This window comes from Phasianus colchicus, chromosome 17 (assembly GCF_987193195.1).
Source record: "Phasianus colchicus chromosome 17, bPhaCol1.hap1.1, whole genome shotgun sequence".
In the NCBI taxonomy this organism is placed as follows: domain Eukaryota; kingdom Metazoa; phylum Chordata; class Aves; order Galliformes; family Phasianidae; genus Phasianus; species Phasianus colchicus.
Window position 1 is genome coordinate 5,559,558 of NC_143452.1, and position 23,314 is coordinate 5,582,871.

At 45.9% G+C, this 23,314-nt stretch overlaps 1 protein-coding gene across 4 annotated transcripts in view; it reads left to right on the plus strand.

Annotated features, from left to right (window-relative positions):
* Positions 1-23,286, plus strand: part of RIMS4 (regulating synaptic membrane exocytosis 4) — a 49,991-nt gene extending 26,705 nt beyond the window's left edge. The window contains exons 2-8 of one of the 4 annotated variants that reach the window (XR_016471846.1): positions 1,482-1,623; positions 12,430-12,542; positions 13,191-13,292; positions 13,548-13,687; positions 15,313-15,529; positions 15,642-15,699; positions 16,199-16,335. Coding sequence is in view for 1 of the 4 variants with exons in the window: in XM_090151975.1 (XP_090008101.1) it covers positions 1,482-1,623; positions 12,430-12,542; positions 13,191-13,292; positions 13,548-13,687; positions 16,199-16,417 (716 nt within the window). In the remaining 3 variants the exon portion in view is untranslated. Of the gene's footprint in view, positions 1-1,481; positions 1,624-12,429; positions 12,543-13,190; positions 13,293-13,547; positions 13,688-15,312; positions 15,700-16,198 lie in introns of all 4 variants that reach the window. The other 3 variants (XR_016471844.1, XR_016471845.1, XM_090151975.1) reach the window with 3 other exon arrangements.
* Positions 23,287-23,314: the final 28 nt, after the last annotated feature.

The window sequence follows — 23,314 nt, forward strand, 5'->3', positions numbered from 1 at the left end:
CCATGTAGCACCATATGTGGGGATGGCAGCTGGTACAGAGCCCTGGGGCCAGTGTGCTCACCCAGCTGGAAACCTCAGGATACTGGAAGAAAAGGGACTTTATAGCTGAGTTTATTTAAAAAAAAAAAAATAATAATTCTTTTTGGATTCCATTGCAGGTAAAATTGGAGAAGTAGGATTAGAAGTATTTTGATATCTTACTTATTTTTATGAAAATGCCTGTTAGATTGAGTCCCAAAGAAAAATGCTTTTAGGTTAAGCAGCTTGCTACACAAGCAAGTGTTGTGCATCTTTTAGAGAGGTTCTTACAGATATCCTTGTGTCTCTCTAAAGTAGCTGGGAATGACTTATTCTTTTTAATATGTGGGGATCTTGAGTTCTCCAGACTCAGTAGCTTCATCATTTCTTTTGCAAGGGGTGCTGAGAAGCTGGTGGGTTTCTGAGATCACTGTGACTTAGCAGTGTTGTGTTCCCTCCTCAGTGCCATCAGCCTGCTGCAGTGATAGCAAAAAGTAAAATAAGAGAAACTGTGTTGGTGGGTTGGAGGTTTGTTGCGTGAATCCTGGTTAGCAGATGGACACTTTTGAATGGACTTAGATATTCTGCTTTGTTTGGAAGACTTGGAGCTGATGTGGTGCAGGATGAGTCCTGTATGTGGGATGAGAGTTGGAGCTTTCTAGCACCAACTAAAGCAATTAATAGTAATGATATTCATTACATGTTCATTATATAACGTGGTTTGTTCTATGAAACAGACTGCTAGAGAAAAAGGATGAAAATAGCAGCTGTTAATTTCAGAGGGCTGAGCCTCTGAAGGCTGCACCCAGGAGGGAAGAGAACCTCCTTAATTCCCTGCGCTCTGACCCAGGGAATGTTCAGTGGGAATGGGGCTCTCTGGGGTTTCCCTGCTGATGCCATCCCTGGTGCCAACATTGGGGAATGTTTTGGCCGTGCTCCTCTACTCCCCTGTTGTCCATCCGGGATGGCTCCTGCCTTCTGTACCCCTGCTGCTGCCTGGCCTTCTCCTTTCCTGCTGACATGGAGCAGTGGCTCTCTGCTGCTCCTCACAGTAGTTGCTGTGGGGCTTAGGAGATGTGTCGAGGCTTGGTCACACTGCACACCTCGGTCTGCCTGTGGGCGTTATTGCTTGTGCTCATGAGTTGGGTAGCTCTGTGCATAGAGCCATCTTGCGTGCCTGTGTGCACCTGGACTCAATGCATAATTAATTGGTACAAGTACCTGAGGTAGGTAGGGTGTTATGTATATTTTGAGTATCTGCAGGGCACTGGCTTGCTGGATGTTGGGCTTTGTTCCAGGGATGGCTGGGAGCAGTTGACGAGGTTGAGTAACAGAACACAGTGTGAGAGCAAAGTGCTGCCAGGCTGATCTTCTGGGAGGCCTTCTCTGCTTCTCCTTCACTCTGTTACAGCAAAGGGCTCTGAGCACAATGGCTAACTGCCCCTTCTCCTCTTTTGTTTTAGATGGGGATGGCCGGAGACTCAAAGGAGCCATCCAAAGGAGCACAGAAACAGGGCTGGCTGTGGAAATGCCCAGCCGGACCGTGCGGCAGGCCAGCCACGAGTCCATTGAGGACAGCATGAACAGCTATGGATCGGAGGGAAAGTAAGTCACTGAAAGTGGGCTGGATGATTGCTTGCGAGGTGCTCTGCTCTTATACCTGTTAGTTTTCCTCCAGCGTGATAGATGTGTGTGTCTGACTTGTTTATGCTGCAGGTGTACTGCCCACCCAATTAGAGCAGAGCAAATCTCTCCCTCTTCTGCATAGCTGGCACATATTCCAGCTGTTTATATACTTTTTAAAAGTGTCCTCATTATTCTGAGCTGAAGCTGATACCCATTACTTTTAATGGCTCTGCCTTTAGAAGAATAATTCAGGGTGAATAGCGGAGGCTCATTACTGGTAATAAATTATAAGCCAGTAGTCTTCAACATTGCTTGGTAGCTCACTGTCTGCCCTATTGCAGAATACCGTTTTTATTTGGGGGACAAAAGTGTGCTGAGGTAATGAAAATGATGCAAGTGACAAAATGGTGACTCTGATACTAAAATTTAAAAACCATATTTACAAGTTTTTGTTAATTGGATTTGAGTAGTGTCCTAAAAAGTGTATTTTAGAACTGGGTTTTAACCACAAGAAGTTACATTTTGTTGCATTTGTAACTGAATGCAAAGCAACAGGCTCCAGAACTTCAGGAACTGACTTGTCTTTAGTTCCATTTTCTGTATTTCCATTATTTGAAGCCATATATGGAAATCATCATCATTTGACTATGATGGCCATTCATGGGAATCTTGGAAATGGGGGAAAAAAAAACAAAAAAAAACAATAAAACAAACCAGTATTAAAAAAGGGTAGGCAATATATATCATGTGATTCCATGTTTCTGGGTATGAGACCAAAATGTTTACACACCTAAAATGTGTTCTGGTTAAGTCTGGTGCCATGCATGGCTGCACTCTGTACACGCTCTGAGTCCTGTCTGATATTCCATGTACACCGCATCACTAGAATACCAGGATAGTCCAAAGGCTCCCTCAAATAATTAATGCAGTTCTGGTGTTAAATAAGTAACAGGCTGTAAATTAAGAGATACTTTCTTTAGATTTGGAAGTAGGCTAATCCTGGAAAGGCATCACAGGTCTGTGCTGAAGGTTGGAAATAGTAATGAGGCACAGGCTGCGATAGCAATCTTGTCGCTCTGAAGCCATGATGTACTTTATCTCTTCAGTGAGCTGTTGTCTCGGGGGATATATTCCATCTACACCATCACAGTCCTGTGGCTTGGAGTTCTGCTTCTGCTCTGAGATTCAGAGGATTAGTGATTAAGTTCAATCCCTTGGCACTGTGAGGCAAGAATTTGCTTTTGTGCAGAGTGAAATATTTTTCCCTTTATATTTACATTGCTTATCCTCCAGGGAAGGGTATACTTTTCTGTATCCTATCCTTGCTTTTGCTGGCTTCTTTGGTTGGTCGTTCCTGGAGAGAAGATATTTCTGCCAACACAGTGCTGCACCCATACAAACACCCTGAAGGCAAGCAGCATGTAGCTATCAGTGTGGCAAAGAAATTCTGCATTGCAATCCAAATGTCTTTATTAGAACATGTCTGGCATTTGGTATTCAAACCTCAAATGCTGCTGGAGCATCCTCACCAGCCTCTGTGCTGGGGTGGGATGCTTCCTGCTCCCGCTTCTCTGAAGTGTGTGATAAGGGATTCCTGGATGCTTTGTTCCCAGGTGGGATAATTGATCTTGGAGAACCCATGGGAACTGTGGCTATCAGTCTGAACCACGGCTGATAATAAAGGGCCTGTGAGTACAAAGAACTGAGAGGACCCTATTTTCTTGGAACATGGTAGGAGGGGATTTTCTTTGCTTTTTTTTTTTTTCCCATGGCAAAGAAAGGAAGTGTTTGGGGAATAGCTTAAGGGGCAAAAATTTATTCTGCTGAATCGGACTTCTCTTGGCTTCTCCTGTTTGCTGTAGATGCCTTCCCAGGGAAGTAGAATGAAGATTCATATGACTGTTAACTGTGACGAGTTTATTTTCTTTTCACTGCTGGTTTTTGACTCTTGTAGATAGTCCAAGGCCAGAAAGTTTTTGCTGATGACTGTTAGAAACATGATCTTCAGCAGCATGAGGTTACCCTGGTTCTTCCTCCCCATCTACCTCTTTGGTATGTGCACAGAGGGAAGAAGATGGATTCAAAACACTGTTTTCCAGAAGAGCTTGTTTCCAGAGTTCATTATTTTTTATATTTATTATATTTATCTTCAATTTAAGGACTAAATGACAACTCCCAAAGTTGATACACTGAAGTGATAAACATTTCACTAAAACTTTGCTACCTGCTCTCAGTCAACCAACTATGCTCTTAAAAGACAAGATTGAGTTCTGTCATGTTCGCTGTGGGCTGGCTGCAGCTAGCTTCAGCTGCTCTGCTGCAGAGCAGAGAATCGCAGTCAAAGAACTTCATATACTGCATGATTTTGAGCAGCACTGCTTGCAGTGTGATTGCCATAATGTGTGAAATCTGGATCATTTTATGGAAAGACCTCACCTAGGGATATACTTCTCAGATACGGTAGGCCCTCCTTCAAGAAAATACTCATCTCAGGGTATGACCCAAAGGCTGAAGTATGTGGAAGGTTAGCTGATCTGCAGGATGGAAGCTGGAATGTGAGCTCATACAGCATGCAAGAGAGTGTTAAAAAACCTTCCCCAACTACATTATTCAGCTTTTATCCTGCACAATAGTTGTGCACAAGTATAGGAAATTAATATAATAAAATTCAGTGTGAGACCTTATAGAAAGGGAAGGTGATATTTATTTCAGAGACACCTATTTTCAGTCATTCGGGCTTCTAGATTTCTCCCCCTGGCTCAGTGTGCAGGTGCCAAGCTTCATGTATTGGTGTGCTCTGCCAGCCTGGGTTGCGTGCTGCAGGGACCAGGAACACCATCTGTCTCACCCTTACTGTGGCTTCTGAGTTGTTCTTTCCAACAGACTGTTTCTTGGATGGCTTTCTTACACTTTCTAGGACTTGCATCTTATTGTGGTGTGATCTTTCAACTCAGAATCTTTCTTCATCCTCCACAGATCTCACATAGATACGTCCATTATGAATTCATCCAAACCATTCCTTGTACTGGGTACAGATTTCTGCAGCAGTGTTTTCTAAGTACATATTTAGCAACCTGCATGAGAGGGCTGTTCCCCATGCAGTATGTGCCTACCAGGCAGTCCCATGGCAGCACCAATGTCACCACAGGGAAAGAATTCAGCAGAGGAGAGTAACTCTCAAATATACCTTTGGGATTCAGCAGCTCTGTCCTAGTTCTTGAACAACCTACATCTTGTTTTGGCTGAGTTTTATTGCAGCTGCACAAGACATTCAGAAAGGAACAAGCTGCACATGACATTCAGATTCTGGACTTTTGTATAACTTACTCCTGCCAACCACTTTTCTTTCTGAAAATGAAGCAGAAAGACAAAAATGGGCCTGGAACAAAAGGCTGCTAGCTGCTGTGGTCCCTAATATGTGCTACTTGTCAGGTTTTTTGTTCTTGCTGGCTACTGCAGAGATGATTAACTTACAGAGAGCTGAGGTGACATTTACCTTAGAAAGGCCCAGCAGGTGACGAGGCGCAAAAACGTTGAGGTATGTTCTTGTAATTGCTGAGATGAGCCTGCCTGTCCAGCAAGGAAGCTTCTTGTTAGCCACATCATTGCCCTTTTTCCCATCACAAGACCACTTTACCTGCTCCCCCTGCAGCTGCTGCAGTGGTGGGCTGAAGGCAGTCTGTGCTGGATGTGGACATTCTGTGCGTCTCTCTTGTCTTCTGCCACAGCTTGTTCTGTTTCTCCCATGACTGCCTATGAGGGAGCAATCCCAATGAGAACTAGTTTCTAAGCTGCCTGCCTTTGTCTGCTTTACTATGAAGCAGGAACCAGAAGGAAGCTGGAGACAGCACTGATGTGCCTTGTCACCCTTCAGGTTTGCTGTCCTTCACCCGAGATCAGCGTTGGTACCATTGTTACTCCAAAATCAGAGGAATGCTTGATCCCTAAAAGCACCACCTGAATTATTCATGTTGTAGCTATTCACTGATATCCTCTTTCTTGGTGTTCATAGCCAAGGGACTTCTAGTCTCTTTTATGACAAATTACCTTTAGGGCTCTTCTTTTATCTGAGTCTTTTAAAAGAAATGTGTTGTTAATACATTTCAGGCTGTAGGAAACCAAGACCCCAAGGTCTTAAGCTGGAAATCAGGGAAGGCAAGGAGAATTGTTTCTGTAGCATCCCAATAAGTGAGTGAGCCTGTTCATCAGCAACGGATCCTTGTGCAGTTCAGCTTGACCAGCATGGCTCAGAGTGGATGTGCCCCTATTGTCACAGGGCTCAATGAATGGAACCCCACTCGCAGTGACCAGAGGACAGGCGGCAGTGGGTGTCTTTTATTGAGTATGGCTGAGACAAGCTGTGGAACTGGAGCTTGCCTGGCGAGGAGGGGAAGGAGTGGGGGAGGCCTTGGTACACTGTTCCCTGCCTCATTTTTATAGCACAGTTTAAGTGGCAGAATTCATGCAGCAGACGGAAGCACACACAAACGGAGTACAGCGTGTTACTGCACATAAGACAGTACGTCACAGTGCTAAAAATGTTACAGCAAGTGGAGTGGCTAGGAGAGAGCAGAGCTTGTTGGGAGGCAGAGACGGGGCTGTCAGGCTGAGCGGAGCTGTGTGGTTGGTGCTGTGAGCTTCACGTCAGGTACTGCAGGGAGAGGTGCTCTCACAAGCCTTTCACAGCCAAAGCAAAGGCTCCTGCAGCACTCACATCAATTTTGACAGCATACAGGGCTGTGTGCCCGGGCCTGTGGCACTCAGATGTGCACTGCATTAATAATTCCTGATGTGTACTGGACATGTTTTAAAGGCAGGGGCAGGGGATGCTGAATTAACCAGTTCTGCCTTCTTCCTTGTCTGGCAAATAGCAACATGGCTTTTGTGTGTGATAGATGTAATTTAGAAGAGCTTAATGTGCAGTATGGATGATTGTGATTGTTAGACAGAACGTTCCTGCTTCCTAAAATTGGAGTTCTGATGCGTTTTTCTTTCTGCTCAGATAAAATAACTGTTGAGTATATCATCATTCTTAGAAGAGTCTGTTTCTCAATTGCTTCTGGATGAAGCATGTCTTGGTGTCCCAGTTTTTTAAAGACACAGCTGAGGGCCATCCTCGTGCAGGGGATATTGGATGTGTAGTGAATCTGTTCATCCAGCCGTGCAGGTTAAGCCACAGCTGCATATTCAGTTGTGTGGCTGTGTCTAGGCAACATGTTTATTGATTGCCACTTTGTGCACTAAAAGGAGGAAAAAAAATGTTTTAGAAAATACTTGTGAGAATTATGTTTTCTGAAGCCCAGTAATGCCCAAGGCCCAACCAAACTGCGTGTCAGTACTCAGCACAGAGGATGGAGCTTTTCTTTAAAAGTAACTTCTATAGGTCTGGGCTGACAGCAAATATAGGCGATTGTGTGAATAAATGGTGAACAGCACAAGACAGAGCATTGTCTTTTGAAAGGAGCTTCTGGCTTCATGAGTCCCCACCTGGCTGAACTGGAGCAGTGCAGTGCCAAGGAGTCAGTGTACAACTGTGATGGAAAGAGTTACGAGGATTTGGTCCAAGGGTGAGGGCACAGCATCATCTCAGAATACCCTTTTTCTCTCGTGAGAGCTCTCTGACGACAGGGCCTTGCACCCATCTGAGGTCAGTTCCTTGCTCTGCATTTCTTTGCACAGCTGTAGCAGCTGCTATGCAGCCAGCACAGGTTGGTGCAAGTGAGACCAGTCCTGATGGCTTGGAAGTGAGAGTTTTAAAAAAAAAAAAAAAAAAAAAAATTCTGTCAAGAGCTAAGGAAAGGAAATAGACTGTCTTGTGCTTCACATTGATAACTCAGAAGTGACGTTGAGGGCAGATAGGAAAGTGGTTGGAAAGGAAAAAGCAAAGGAAAGCGCAGGGACAAGCTGCCTAGGGAGAGAGGTTTTCAGAGCAGGGTGGGTGAGTGGCTGTCATAAGGATGTACATAAATGATGCTCTGGCCTTAGGGCTGGGTGAGCACCTGCTGACCTGTGGAGGTGCTTCTCTATCCTATTCCATACAAGTTTTGGATGGTCTTGACAAGCCAGGTTCTGCAGCCATCTGCAGCAGCACAGTGGTAGTACCTGGCATACAGAATCCCAGAAGCAATTTAAAAATAGGTGTAGAAAAGAGGTCAGACAAACTCCACGTGGACAAAGAGAGAAATTAATGATACATTTTCCTTAGACATGTCTGTACACTGTGTGCTCTGCATGCTGATGTGCAACCAACAGTGGTGGGGTGAGCAGCAGTGGAGCCACAGTCGCAGTAGGAAAGGATGAGCACAGGTATTCTGAATTTTCCTTCTGCTCTTTCTTTTGAGATCAGTGTTGTCCATGAAGGTGTTCAGATCCTGAGCAGTTTAGGCAAATTTCATGTAACTCATTCTCCATCTGAGTACACGTGAAGAAGAGCAGCTTGCTGTGGAGGCACCGACTGCACAATGGTTTGTGTGTGCCAGGAATGGCTGCTACCTTAAAAGAGCAGCAGCTGGCAGAGAGCTTTTAAGCCACTCTTAAATTACTCTGAAGAGGACAGATTTCAGATGCCCTGACCTAACACAGGAGCACGGTCTTCAGAAACCGCTGCGTGGATTTCCTAAATAATCAGCATTATGATGTTGCATTTAACAACTAAACCAACAAAAAGGAAAAACCGACATCTGGGCAACCTCGGCCCCAGTCTGAACACGCATAAACGTCTCCCAGCGGAACCGGTGGTGTTTGCGGGTACCATTCTCAGGCAGGCAGGGCGGTGAGCGATGCGCTGGGCTCGCAGCGCCGCAGGCACAGCCCGTGCTGCCGTTGGCTCCTGGCTCCCTCTCGTGGCTGTCCGGGCGGCTGCAGAGCAGCTCCTGTCGCTCTGTCCCAGCTCGGTCTGCTGCCGGTGCTGCGATGTTTGCAGCACGGTTCGTGGCGTGCTCTTAGAAATGGCCATCTATGCGTCTGGAGCGGATTTTGCAGCCTGGGCAAAATCAGCCTCGAGCTGCGAGCAGAATTAACGTTTTTGCATGTTCTGCTGGTGCTGCTCAGCGCTGATGGGCCCGGAGACCCCAGCTTCCATCACTCTCTGAGTGCTGCACTCCTTGCTTGGCCCCCTTGCCTGCAGCCAAGGACTTGTGCAAGTCCTCCAGCACACTGCCCTCTGCTTGTTCCTGTCACCCAGCAGGTCACCCCGTCCTGCCCACACCTCCAGGTCAATAACCAGAGTCACATTTACTTAAAACCAATTCCACGGCCAAACCCCTTATCTTTAACTTCATTAAAATCATTGCCAGTCAGCTGTGACAAAGCAGAGCCCATGAATCACGATTAGTGAAAGCAGAGGGCTGGAGGAGCGATAATTAAGTTCTTCCCTGTTCAAAAGGCTGAGCTGTGTTTGCTGGGTGGAGGATTTGTGCCCTTTGGACAAAAGGCTGACAGGTGTCACCTGTTAATCTTCTTGGTGTGCTGCTGAGGGGTCTGGAGCAGCAGCCCTGTCCCCAGGGCTGTGCTGGGTATGACAGTTGCTACCTGCAGGTCAGCTGCAGAATGCTGCCTTTTTGTTCCTGCAGCTATTTTTAGCAGTTCTTTTTACATTGAGATAAATAAACTAAGGCATCCCATCTTGGTGATAACCAGGTTGCAGCATTTTCCACCCCTTCAGGTGGAGTGTTTTTGGGGGAAGGAAGAATGGGGGGGGAGGGGGAGGAGTGCTTTTAGTGATGGGACCAGAAGAATCCCATGGTCTGACTTCTGGACAGTGGAACAGAACGTGAGATGCAGCAGCAGGGAGGGCTCGGGGGAGCACCAGGGCTCAAACATCTCAAAGAAGTCCTGAAGATGCCTAGAGCTTTTTTCTTCCCTCCAAAAAAGCAGGTGAGTGAATGTGGAAGGCATTGCACAGACCTCTGACTGCATCAGGCCTGGTCCCCCCACCCACCATCCCAGCTTCTCACTGAGCATTGACAGACAGAGCTCACCGAGCTGCATTTGAGCATCCTAAATTTAGCTGATGTAGCTTAATGATTCTTGCTGCTTTTTCTTCACACGCATGCTACGTTTCTGCAGTTTTGTTTTTACTCTCTCCTCTCCAGGGAGCAGCAATAGCTTTCTTGGAGGTGGTTTATGATTTTTCCAGACAGAAATTGTTTCCATTCCAGGGTTACTGACAATAACCAGATATACGTCCTGGAATTGCTTAGAGCCAAGGAGCCTGATTTAAAGCTGCTGCTTTGGATGTCTAATAAAGCAGCACTGCAAAAGCTCAGCCTCAATGCAGCATACCATGCAGTCCCACCACGTAATGGTGTGATCCATTAAAGAATTTCCTGCATCTTCCTTTTCAATCCAGATATAACAGCGTAAGGAAACATTAACTGTCTGATGTAAAATTGAGTTTCGTGCTGTGCTAATAAAGCCATTAACTGTGGCTGTTAGCCAGACGCCGGAGTCTTTACCTTGGCCTCTGTTTTTAAATGGGCCTTTTCCATCCTTCCAAGGTTCGTCCCCGTGCTGGGACACAGCAGCATCCTCACCCATCCTGGTGCTCTTTTGCTTGAGCAGCAAATGGAAAATGGTGTTTCCATGAGTGCACTTCTCCTTCCTGAGTCCCCACAGCAGTCACTGGCCAGGCTTCACTCCACAGCCCTGCCTTGAGGTCAGGGAACTTACAGAGATAGACCTGTACCTTGGGCTTCTGCAGCTCTGGGCTTCTCTCTCAGTCCTGTATTTGTTCTCCACTCTCCTCATCCCAGGCATCTTGTTAATGAGACGAGCATCTGTTAGGAGCATGACAGTGAGCATTTTCCTGAGTGCAGTGCGTTCTCTTGCCAGTTTGTTATTTACGTGCTTGCTCAGGTCATGTATTCCCTGGGGTAGGAGTAAGACCTAAGGTTTGTCCATTTATCTTCCATGAATTGAAGAGGATAAAGAAAACGTTTACCTTCTGGCTGATAGTACATTCATCTCTGTCTGAATCTTATGTCTTTCTCTGTCAATTTTTTCCTGACTTATTCTGGGTTCTCTCTAAGCACAACTTTTCACCCTTTCTTGACCCTCTATGGACAGCTCAAAATGCCTGGGCCAGCAGCTTTTGGAGCCTCGCTGGGCTCCATCCTGTACAGGCAAATCACAGTCTTGTAGCCTCGTGGCTGCAGGCTGCTCTGTGCTCCCTATCACATTTCCCTGTGCATGCAAATGCAGCAGTGCTGGGGCTCTGTGCAGTCCTCACCAGGTCCAGCAGCTCTGGGCTGTGCCCTGTGCCTAGGAAAATTCTGGCTGTTAGCACGAGGCCATGAGCCACCACGTGAAGCTGTCAGCGTGTCCCACTGCTGATACGTCCCTCCTGTCACACGTGCAGCATGATGCTGAGGTTTGTGCCTGACTTCCTCCTTCATCACATGAATAAATAAATATTCCCAGCAGGTTGAGCCTGGGTCTGCGCATAGCTAATGAGAGCTGAAATCTCAACCTGAAATTACCACTCTTCTGGATGAATGGGGTTTAAAATAATGTTTTGAATGTCTTTTAAATGGAAGTGGCTCTCAGTGGGGAATGAACGGATCTTTGTGGCTGTGTGCAGCCTGCAGTGCCCAGCCTGCCCCAGAGGCGGGGCTGCTCCTGAATTGCATTGCTGGGGTAGGTTGGAAGGAACACACGGCTCTCCTCTCTTTTCCTTTCTGAGAAATGAATTCCAGGAAGCGGTGAGTTGGATCAGCATGTGGGCAGTTGTCCCCTCTGAGGGCACTTGGCAGAGTGCAGGGCTGCAGTTTGCATCACTTCCACATACAGCAGCTTCCTGGGATGCAGCGTGTGAGTGTGGCACAGTAGTGTGGGTATCCCTGGCACAGACTGACGTGCAGCTGTGTCATGGCTTGGCAGATGCCAGCAGGACAAGCGTGGGTGTTTAATGAGGGCTTCTGGCCTTCTCCTTGCCATTAGCACCAAGTGGGGCAGCAGGTTTTCCAACAGCCCATAATACAGCTGCGTAAATCAGCGTGCCACAGGGTCTGACCCTTCTGCATTGCCTCATCTGTGTCCTGAAGTCATGCCTCAAAATGATACCTGATGAATAGAGCTGAGGGCTGTGTCCTCTCACAGCTTCTGCTTTGCTGCTGTTTCTGAAGTAGAGGTATTGCTGGCATTTGAGGTTGCTGTGCTTTTAGTCTTGAATCAGGGTTTGAGTTTTCATGATTGCTTCAAAGGTGGTGAGGGAAGCAGGTGGGAAAACCATAGAGTGTGATGGGTGATTGTGGTGCTGAGTGGTAAGGAGTGAGGTCCTCTTGTCAAGGAGGAAGTGCATTGCTCTGCCTGTGAGAACTCAATAGGGAATTCACTCCCAAGGGAATTGATGTCAGCAGCCTTGAGCTCACGTTTGAACACAGCTCTAGATGTGTTAATTAATTCCCAAAAATGAAGATTGGAAAAGGATAGCTACCAAGAGAGTTCCTATGAACTGCAGCAAGAAGCTGCTTAGATGACAGTGCTACCTGGGAGAGGTGACAGGCTGCATGTGAGCCTGGGATGGCAGCGATTTTCTTGTAGACAAACACGGATTAATCAACAGCTGACTGCAACCCTACTGTATGTGTTTTTTTTAATACAAGGAAAGAGATTTTAAATGCGTCCCACCTAACTAAACTGCCTTTGAAATCACTGAGTTTTGCAAGAGAAAAGGCTTTTGTAAATGTTATTCATGCTAAAGATGTACTAAATCAGGCTCTTTAGTTACACCAAGTTGCTTTAAAATGCAGATTAACCACTTGCCAAAACCACTTTCTTTTGCAGCTTGAATTTCAGTGGAGTCCATCTGGCATCTGCTGGGCAGTTCAGTGACTTCCTGGGCAGCATGGGTCCTGCACAGTTTGTTGGGCGTCAGACCTTGGCCACCACCTCGATGGGTAAGGAACAACAAGATCTTAGATGGCTTAAATTTAATATTGAACAGACCACTCCTACGAGCCACCTAATAATGTGTCCAGCATCTGCTGTTCCACCACTCCTCCGCTCCATTTCTGTGTGAAATCAAGTAAGCTCAGCTGCAAGGTTTTGCTGATTGCTGCTACTATGGCATTAGCAGGGGAGCACCGGCTTCATACTTTCCTCTGTCAGATCTGAAAGGCACAGACTAAGTAAAATGCAGCGAAAATTCTGAAAATGCATCCTGTGCATTTTTCTAGCCTAGATACAGAGCCCAGTGCTCTGTAAAGATGTTCTTATGGCACACTATAACTGCATTTTCTGAAGCAGCCTGCAGCTCTAGATATTCTAGTCTGGTAGAAATTGGAGGCTAGCTGCCGCCAAAGAGTGTGAGACTGAGTCACCAAAGCTGTGTTAGGAGGCTGGAATTAGAGACTGTTTTTGAAAGTGTGGGTTTGAGTCACTGCAGAGCTGCTCCAGAGTAACACAGGAGGAGATCAGGCACTTAGGGCCTACAATTTGACACAGCTCATAGCAGGCATGACACAGGGGTTGTTTTTTTAACATTTCATTAGCCCGCAGATGGATTGTATTGAAAGTGTTCTGTCTGTTTTGACATTTTGGTTTAGGAGATGTGGAAATTGGCTTGCAAGAGCGAAATGGGCAGCTAGAAGTGGATATCATTCAGGCTCGAGGACTCACACCAAAACCCGGCTCCAAAACACTGCCAGGTAGTGTGCTTTGACCTCCTCAAATACTTCACTGAGCCCCAGCTTCCTGCGATGCTTGCAGAAAGGGTTATTGCTGATTCTGCTTGGCTTCTGTGAGAATGAGCAGTCTGTTTGTCATATAGAAAATAAGGGTGGTTGAGTAAAACTGCGCACTGATGCAAATGCCTTCTTTAGAAATAAGAGACACAGCACTCTGTCTTTTCAAAATTGAGCATTAAGGTTTGTTCGTATTTGACTGTATTTGTTTTTTTCCAGCTGCTTACATCAAAGCTTACCTGTTAGAGAATGGTGTGTGCATTGCGAAAAAGAAGACAAAAGTGGCTCGCAAATCATTAGACCCTTTGTACAATCAGGTGTTACTGTTTCCTGAGAGCCCCCAGGGCAAAGTATTACAGGTAAGATTGAGTCTCAGGTCTGCCAATCTCCCTCTTTCATCTGTTGTGGAATATACTGTGTCTGGCAAGAATCTAGATAAGTAACATAGAGGAGGAAAAGCTGATGCTTTCATTGAATTGGATGCACTCGATCTGAACATAACGAATGAAAAGGAAAAGCTTTGTTTTATACTCAAACTTTATTATTTGATACCGTGCTAGGTAACATGAACGCTTACCAGGAGAAGATTTTAGTTTTGTTTCCAGTCAGGAAATGAGTAATATCTATAGATAGTAAACAGCCTTGCAACAGAGTTTTTTCTGTTTATTCAGAGCACTCTGCTTTGGCCTTCACCCAATCACATACCCTACCTGTTTCTACCTTTTTCTTATACTGCCATACATTTCCTGCCATATGCTCATTTTCAGTTCTGTACCTGTGTTTCCAGGGCAGAGTGTGAATTCTATTATTAATCCATACTTAAGTCATTTTCATGCCATAAATCCTAGCTAAAATCCACTGGAAATACTGACGTAATTAATCTGTGAGTTTCTTTTGCTTACCTTCACTCACATATGAATTACCAGCTGATTTACTGGATCCTTCTTAGTGAACTCTTCTCCATTTATCTTGATTGGAAGCACTTTTCCCTATTGAAGCTATAGTGAACTTTTCCGACTGAAATATGGGTTCTGGCTTGATCTGGGTTTCCTTACCTGCAGCTGTGCTGTTGAGTGGATCTTCACCTTGACTTCTCTATGGACTACAGCCGTGGTCTTTGTGCCGTGCTGGCACAAAGAAGACGGAAGCAAGGCTGAGGTACCTAAAAATTAGCTCATGAAAGATGTTGAAGGTGTTAAGAGCTGTGGATTTTATCCCCAGCAGGGATGGAGAGCTCAGTATGAAACGTAATATTTGTCTCTATTTCAGAGACGTGAGCAGCATTTTTCAGGTAGGGTCTCCCAAAGAGTGCCCAAGGTGAGCTGGCAGAGCACAGCTGTCTCTGGAAAAGGTTTCGTGGGCTATCCAGTACTGTCTGTCCTGGGGCACCACTTTATCATCCAGCACTCAGCCATGGCTGTGGGTTCTCATGAATCTTTGCCTTGACCTTACCTTTATGAATAGGTCTTGGTTATAGAACTATGAGAAATTCTACCACACTGCTTTGCCACTTAATGAGAAATAGTGCTGCCTTCCCATGGGCTGTGGTACAGCAGAAACCGAGTAACAAGCAGCTGTGCTAAATGTCAGTATGTGGTCCTCTGTTAACCTCTCACCTGGTCCCCTAGCTGTGTCTTTGCCTTGGCAGCATCTCTGGTGCAGAAGTCAGGCCTGCTACAAGAGGGTTGGAACTGTCTCTGCCTCATTGCAGTTCTTCTGTCCCATGCCCTGCTCCATTTGTGTCATTCAGTTTGTCTTCAGGACCAGTTTCAGTGTCTCATTGCAGCTTGCAGTGTCTCACTGGAACTTACTCAAAGAGAATAAAATTAGGAGCTTGGCTCAGCTGCTGTGCCACCAGACCAACTTTCTGCAATATCTTGCTCCATCCCATGCTGACCTAGAATGATAATTTTTGGCTTTTCATTGACATACATTGTCTCTCCTGCCTCGTTTTACTTAAAAATGCAATGTTCTGGTTATTCAGAGCCTAGGGGAAGGAAGGATTAGCCAGAGTTCAGCAGTCACCATCATAACCCATCATACCCATCCTCTCCTCTTCAGAACTTGGACTTTCTAAGGAGTCAGTCGTCACCTTTGTGTTGAGCCACATAGGGCCATTTGGTCACGTGCAGATCTCCAGCATGTCTAAGCCCATGACCCTCACTGCATCTGTTGTTCCACCCACCGGTCTCCATCGTGTCGTAAGTGTGATTCAGCTTTCCCTGCTCAACTGCCAGCTCTTTCATTACACCTTCCTCTGCGTCTCCAAGCTTTTCTCAGCAGTCTGTTGTTTCCCCTGCATGCCACTTCAAGTGTGCCCCTTGCATCACCAGTCCTGCTTGCCAGCGCTCAGCTGCTGTCCATTCTCCAGGTGAGTAACCATGTCTCCTTGCCATCTGCTGTGCATTACAAGGCTGAGTGCAGAAGTTAAGTTGTTTACTTTTGCTGCGTTCAAGACCAGTTGTTGTGCCAGGACTGGTTTGTACTGTGGGTGTTGGAGCTGCAGCTGCAGGGATATGTTGTGTATGTGCTTGGCCTACAGAAGTCGTCCTACTGAAGAAGAGTGTTTCGTCTACACATACGTTCACTTCTTTTGTATGGGGAAAAAAAAAAGTCTGTTAACATTCAGATTAGTAAAACTGTGCTAAAAATACAGGTAAAAGGATCATCCAGAACTTCACATCAGCAGCAGCCTAGTGCATCCCTGTGTATGCCTGTTTAGTGTAAACACTACTTACACCTTTCTTAGATTCTAGTAAAGCCCAGGGAAGCTGGATACATAGGAGGAATAGAGAGATTGGTCAGACTGCTGCTTCCCAAGCAAGCATGCAAGTTTGTGGATTAACTGTGCTCCCCCTCTTGTTTCTAAGGTGATAGTCTGGGGAAACTACGGCCGCATGGAGCGCAAGCACTTCATGGGAGTCGCAAGGGTCCTCCTGGAAGAACTGGATTTGTCAACTTTAGCAATTGGCTGGTACAAGCTCTTCCCAACCTCCTCAATGGTGGATCCCACTACAGGCCCACTCCTGCGCCAGTCCTCGCAGCTTTCCCTGGAGAGCACAGTGGGACCCTGCTGTGACAGGTCTTAGTGAGTAAGGAAGGGGGAACTGCTTTTGTTTTTTAAACATGCTGTCAAGGTTTTGTTTGCTGGAACTCTGACCTCAAGCGCAATGCATGTTCAATCAGTTCTTGTGGAGCTGGAAGAGGAGGATAAACCAGTGACCTTAGACAGAAGACAAGGGGGAGGGTGCTGTACCCTCTCTGTCAGAGGAGGTGCCGTGGGGCATGAGTCCTAGTTGTCAAATTAGACATACACCTCTTGTTTCGCTTCTCTCACTGTCATTCTTGGACCCTTGTTTCAGATCAGCATTAACTCTGGAAAGTTGCAGCATTTGAAAATTCTGGGGGGAGTAAGGAAGGTATTTTTCTTAACTGTGCATCTTCAAAATTTCTTAGGCAGATTCTTTCTCAAAGTACCTGAAAAATGCAGAGGCCAATATCTGACCTAGAAAGAGCAAGAGCAGAAAGTTTCAGAGGAAACATGAGTTTTTCATAAGATCTTATTAAAAGAAGAAAAAAGAAAGAAACCTGTAATTCTTTCTTTAGTATCAATTCCACGTCACTGAATCACGTTACCTGTAGCGCTGTCACTGCTGCGTTTTCAAACTGTGCCAAATTACCAGCAAGTGTCTTTCCTGCATTACTTGTGTAACACTGCTGATGAAGCATACTTGGTGGGAGAATAAGCGCCTGCTTAGACCAGGCAGTTTGAACAGAGTTTGAGTTTAGCAGTCTAATTATCTGCAATTTTGCTCAGAAAAAAACCCACCAAACCACTAGAGGTGGGAGCTGAGCATCAGACTTGCAGCTTGAGATATGCTTTATACCTTTATACCCTCACTTGTTACTCTGCATCCTTCAGTCACTTCTTCTATCTCCTGCTCTTCTTTCATCTCCTTTGTACCAGTACATATCTGCTGGAGATGCTGCCCTTCCTGTCGTGCTATTGACTGACCTGAAACGGGGCTGCTTTATTCTGCCACAGGAGAGTGAGATTTGTAGGGATGCAGAAGAAAGAAATTTGAGTCTGTCATCTGACAGGAAGGTGCTGAGAGCACATAACCTTCCTTGTGGAAAGAAGGTTGCTTTAGGCACTCTCAGTAATACGCAAGCATTGTCAAATGTCCTGAAAGAAGAGATGCTGTCCCCAGAGTATGGAGCAGTAATGGGTGAGGAAGCTGAAGGCACAGTGGTCACAGCATGTATATTTCATTTAAGTGCAACGCTAACTGGAAGGGAGCATTGTAGGTGAACCTGTGAAGCACATTCTCTGTCAGCAGAGTCACGTGCTAGAGAAAGGCAAGCTAGATCCTTCACACAATTAAAATCTCTTCTTTGAAAACACTTACTATAAAAAATAATAGAGAATCTCCAAAGGTTTCCTGCTAATGGCTAGATTTTTTTTTCATAATTCTTAATGAGGATTTGGTGATCACGCTTTCAAAATAAGCTTTGGAGATGTTTTGTTTTGTGATTTAAAAGTGAAGGTCCATATTGTGTGAGCAGATCCTCAGCCTCTCACTGAGGCACACAGAGCATTTATTTCTGCATGCGGACCTCAGCTTTGTTAGATTAAAAGCATGACTGTAGAGTGGATGATGAGAGCAGTTGCTTTTGATCCAAGCTTGTCTGTGGCGTTTTAAATCATTTTGAGATAAATTACAGAATAGATACAAAACAAATAGGCCTTACAATAATGTCTGTAAAAATTATATGATATAAAGGAAAGGGAAGGCGCAGAAGAATGAGTGAATAGGTTTTTAAGTGGCAAAAGCCTCAGCATTTCAGATAAATCTCTTAATTTCCTTGATGAAATATGTCTCTGGCCTCTCACTAATTATTTTTTCTAATCGTATTAGACAATTTCTATATATTAGCTGAAGAAAGTTTGTTGCATGCTGGTCAAACTATGTTGTGGCACTCATTTTTTAAAGAAGCACATTTACTGTAATTCAAGTCAGCATCCTTTCCTCTTGGTATGTAGTGAGTACTAGGCAATATTGTACAATACGTGTATGAACTAGAATAGATTAGGTAGATTTAGTGGTTTGTAGCACCGGATCTTTTAATAACTATGTCTTTAAAAGGACTGTGGGGAACTCCAGGTACGTTCCAAACCTGGTAACTGAGAAACAGGGCTTCTGTTCTAAGTAGTGCTGAACACTTCCTATTGGAGATTGTGTGACATTATCTCCTGGTAACAGCCAGTTGGTCATCTTTGTTCTCTGTCAGTAAGATGAACGCAACATTGCAGTCTTTTATCCCCCCCAAAATTCCCTCTGAAACATTATTTAATGACTGTCCATTGGAAAGCTCAGTTCCTCTATGCCTGGCAAATGCAATATGTCTGTAAATCCCATCCCTCTAAAAGTGCAGCAAGCTCAAAGATGACCGGCGTAGTTAAAACAGGACTCCTCAATGCTGAGGAATGTCTTCCATTTGTTTGTGGTCATTCTAAAATTTTGTTGTCAGGGTAAAAAAAAAAAACAAAAAAAACCCACAAAAAAGGCACTTCGTTCATATTGTTTTTATTAGCATCCCAAATTCTGAATTTTGAGCTCATTTTAACAGTCTGCTTTGAGCTGTTTTCTTCTGCCTTGTTCCCTGGTTGGTGGTAGCCCGACTCTCCCTTTTGTGTGTTTGGAGTCACTTCCAAGTCCTGTTTCTCTGCAGCGAGTGAAGGTTGCAAGGTGTGGCTGCCAGGCATGGCAGGGTGATGCAGTCCTGGTGGTACTCCTTTGTAAGGCAGATGGACTCACAGGAGCCCTTCCAAGAGTGCCCTCGGGGCACAGAGTGTCAGGTCAGGCTGTCACATTGCACAGCACTGTCCGGTCTCAGTTCTTGCTCCTCTCATGCCCATGATTCCAGCACTGACTGTGGCACATTGCAGTTAGAAATGAAGTCTAGTTTTCCGTCAATGTTAGGACTCCCAGTGTAGCCTTCGTGGCAAATCTTGGGCTTGGAATGGATTCTTTTTATAAAACCTATCCCCTTATTTCCCTTTGAATTTGACCTGCCAGTTTCTGTCTATGGTGGTGTGATGTCTGGTTGTGATTATTGGTGTGCTGGAGCAGTTTGCCAGGGTGGTGAGTGGCTGAAAGCTAAACTTTGGTCCCCTTTAGTCCTGATGGAGCTTTTTTCGTGTGTCTGAGCTGAGCAGTTAGTTATAATCAGGGAGAGGGAAAGAGCAGGAGACTTTTAACAGAAGCAAAAAAAAGCCATCATAGTGTTTTTGGTCTGCGAGTGCTGATGAGGGATGAGACTGAGGAGAGGTGAGTATCTGCCCCACACAGGGCTGGTTCCCTGCTCCTTCCTTGTGCATTAGATGCTCCATTCTAGTAGTAACAGGAAGGCTGCTTGCAGGAAAGAACTGGAGAGCCGATCCCTGTTACCTCCATTACTGTTACTGCAGGAAACAAAGGGACTCGTGGTGCTGAGGCAGCCATCTCTCCCACGTACCCCAGCACACCAGAGCCCCACACACAGCTCTTGCTCCTCGGGCTGAGCAGAACATGGCCACGTTTCTTCAGGCAGCAATGCGAATTCTCCCAGTCTCCTGGTGTTGCTTTCCCTTTGCCCCAGCACAGCTGGGATGCCATAGAGACAACGCGAGATCCTCATTCTGCAGTTCAGTGCACGGGTCCTCATTGTGTGCCCACATCCATGTGGGCGGGCAGAGTAAGGGCCCACTGACTCTCAGTCAGCCAAGCACATCCCTGCTTCTTGGTGTGGATTGCTTCACAGACCACTGCAGAATTATTAGCTTTGGATGACGATGTGCATTTAATGTTTCTAGCTACTGGATCCTATATCGCTGTACTGTTCTAAATTGGCAGGTCTTCTGGAGTCAGAATATCAGGGCTCCTCTACAGGGGCTGTTTTTAAGACTTTGAGGCAGTTAACAGAATCTCAACCTAAGCATGTTTAGTAATGTTTAGACAGCAAGACAACTTTTTTATGAGACTCATTTTAAGTTAGTTTATTACATGCTGTTAGTAATATTTTAAAACAGGAAAAATATTTTTCTTTAAAGACGAGATGATGTATGTTTTTTAACAGATAGCATAATTTAGCATTTTCAAAAATGTTTAACGTCCTCGGTATGGAGTTTACTCATTCTTTTGATTTCTGTGTTCCTCGTTATATTTTATCACCCTTTTTCCAAAAAAAAAAAGACGTATGTAAATAACCACCAAAAAAGAGTCCTGTAGGAAATTCTGTTCAAACTGACCATAAAATTATTAGTAAATATTTGTCATTGTTCATTAACTCTCAGCTACTATTCGAGCCTTTGTTGAAAGAAATAATTGATGTTGTATTTTCAAGATGAAAACGACTTAGCTAGTTTTGTCATAATCCTGTACTCTGTATAAAAATCTTTTTATAAAGAAAGTCTAATAGGCTAACAAGCAATAATATATTCCATTTGGTGTGCACAGATTGTGACTTGCAGGCTGTAGTACATATTGTTGATACAGTTTATAATTGTCTTCAATCTTAATGACATCACTTTTGAAACAGGTCTGTATTAACTTTGATTGTGAAACTGAAGATTGGGCTGTTGCCTTGTAAGAAATATTCATCGTGTAGACTTCTCTGTGAGTATATGTGCCCATTGACATGAAATCTCTTAGCTGAAGAATGAAACAGCTGTAGGTGACTTCATACTACAGACTTTAAAAATAGTTTCAATATAAACTTAATGACTGTTTCAAGCACCCTGTTTTTCTTAGGCTATTTAGTATTTGTAACTCAATGAGAACGGTTCCCACTGCCACTGTAGCCCTGATAAAGCAAAAAAGCCTTTGCACTCTGGGCTGTGTGAGTTCTGCCCATAGCTGCCTGTTTGCCTCGAGGCAGCAGAGGCAAGCTAAAGGGAGTTTATTTCAGAGCAGCAGATTGAACTGCTCTCATTTAAAGGCTTTGTGGGTTGTTTTGTCAATTTCATAGATGGCATTTGTCCATTTTGTTAGAAAATTCCACCCAAGGCAGCGAGATTGCACCTTCACAGAGGGTCACGGGGGACTGATGTGTGAATGGGAGCGGGCTGTTCTGGGCTGTCCTTCAGAAAGCTGAGTGATGCTGAGCTCAGCGAAAGATTTTTCTGTGGTGGTAGGATCAGGATTCTGGATTTTAAGTCAGCTTTATCATTGTTGTGGTACTTAAAACAGCTTCAGAACAGCATCCCACTCGGTTGCCTGTGGCCCGTCTTTGCGCTGTTCTCAAGGTTGCCACCTGCCAGCTGGTGGCCACCAGCTCGGTGGTGCTGGAAGCCCAGATGGGTAATGAGAGAAATAATTCACAGCTGATTGTGAAATGCTTGGAGCATAAAGAGCCACGTGAACGCAAAGTGCCATCAGCAGAGCAGTCCAGGGAAACACACAAATTGTAGTTGGTGTCCATGTGTGTGTGTGCAGCCACAGTGCCCCCGCCTGCGGGTCACCTGGGGCGCCCGCCGTGGCAGGACCTTCCTGCAGCCCCAGCCACTCGCCCACAGCAGCAACATCAGGCTCTGTCCTCAGGAGTCTCAGGCATTTCCCACAGCGTGGATACCTTCCGCCCTCCCTTCCCTTTGGTAGCTGCTCTTGTCCTAGTGGAAGAGAGGAATGGGAGAATTTCTTGTAGCATTTGGTTCTTTGCACTTTAGCAACCAAACTTGAGGAGGAGCCAGCACCAGCCCTTTATGGAGCACCAGCAAACAGAGGCTGAGACCTAATGCTTTTCCCTTCATGCCTTCCCAGGAGCTGAGATGGCAGCTAGTGCCGTGTGTGCCCTGCTGAGCTGGGCCAGTGGGCAGCTTTGTGTTGATGCAGCACGTCGGGAATCGTGCGGCCCCCAGCTCAAAGAGGAGAGGGCTTTGTCCTGAGGAAGGATGCATGGACACACAGCATGTGGGAGGGATGTTGGCAGGAGCACTGCAAGGTAGGACTGAGGGCACACCTGCTGCTGGAGCCTGTTGTGTGCTAATCCAGGGCTTGGTTTTTAGATGCCTGGGCACCATGGATTCAGATAGCTGCCCATAGGGCTCCAGATCCCACTGAACACAGTCTTTACATCTTGCAGCATTCTTTCCTTGGGGCTGTTGTTCCTTACCCAGTGCTGCTCCTTGGTCTGTATTTTGGTGATTCCACCTCCTGGACCTAAAGCTGCTTTGAGCCTTATTTGGAACAGATCTGTGGTGTGTGCCCTCAGCCACGTGGTGCTGGGAGCTGCAGGCTGTTCTCTGGTTTGGGTGGCAATGGGACCCCAAGGTCCCAGCATAGTATTACTGTGGCCCTACCACCCACCCAGGGGCAAATGTCCCAGCCATGTATTGTGGCAGCGCTGAGCTCAGAGCACAGCGTAGCTCCATGCCAAGTCTGCTTGGAGCTGGGGGTCTTTGTAGGCTCCTTGCAGCCCATGCCATACAGTACAGCCAGCCAGGAGAAAGCAGGGACAGAGGAGCTGTCTCTCCTGGCTTTTGCTTTCTGCTGCTCCCTGTGTACATTCTCCCTTCCCTCTTGACACGAGGCCTTACTCCAGCCCGCAGGCCCGAGGCTGCCTGCAGCCCCTCTTTGCTCTGCAGCGTCCATCCCACGCTGTTGGGCAGCCCACAGAGCTGGTCTCTGTGTGGGGACGGGGCTGCCCTCCCAGCTGTCACCCTGCAGCAGGCTGCTGCCTCTGTGTGCCCCCAGGGAAAGCTGCTTCCATTGGGTCCAAACTTTTTACATCATCAGTTGCTCCAGAAAACAACAAAAAATAGCTTGGTACCACGCAGTTGCACCATGCAGCTGCTACTTCTCCTCTCACCTTCCTGTAGGAGTGGGGGCCTCTCCAAAGCATTTGGAGGTTTTTAATGCTGCCCGCTGAGCTCTGATTCCACAGAGCTGGAGGGGACACCAGGACGGGCAGTGTTGGCCTTGCTCCTGCCTGGGGGCTTTAAGGTG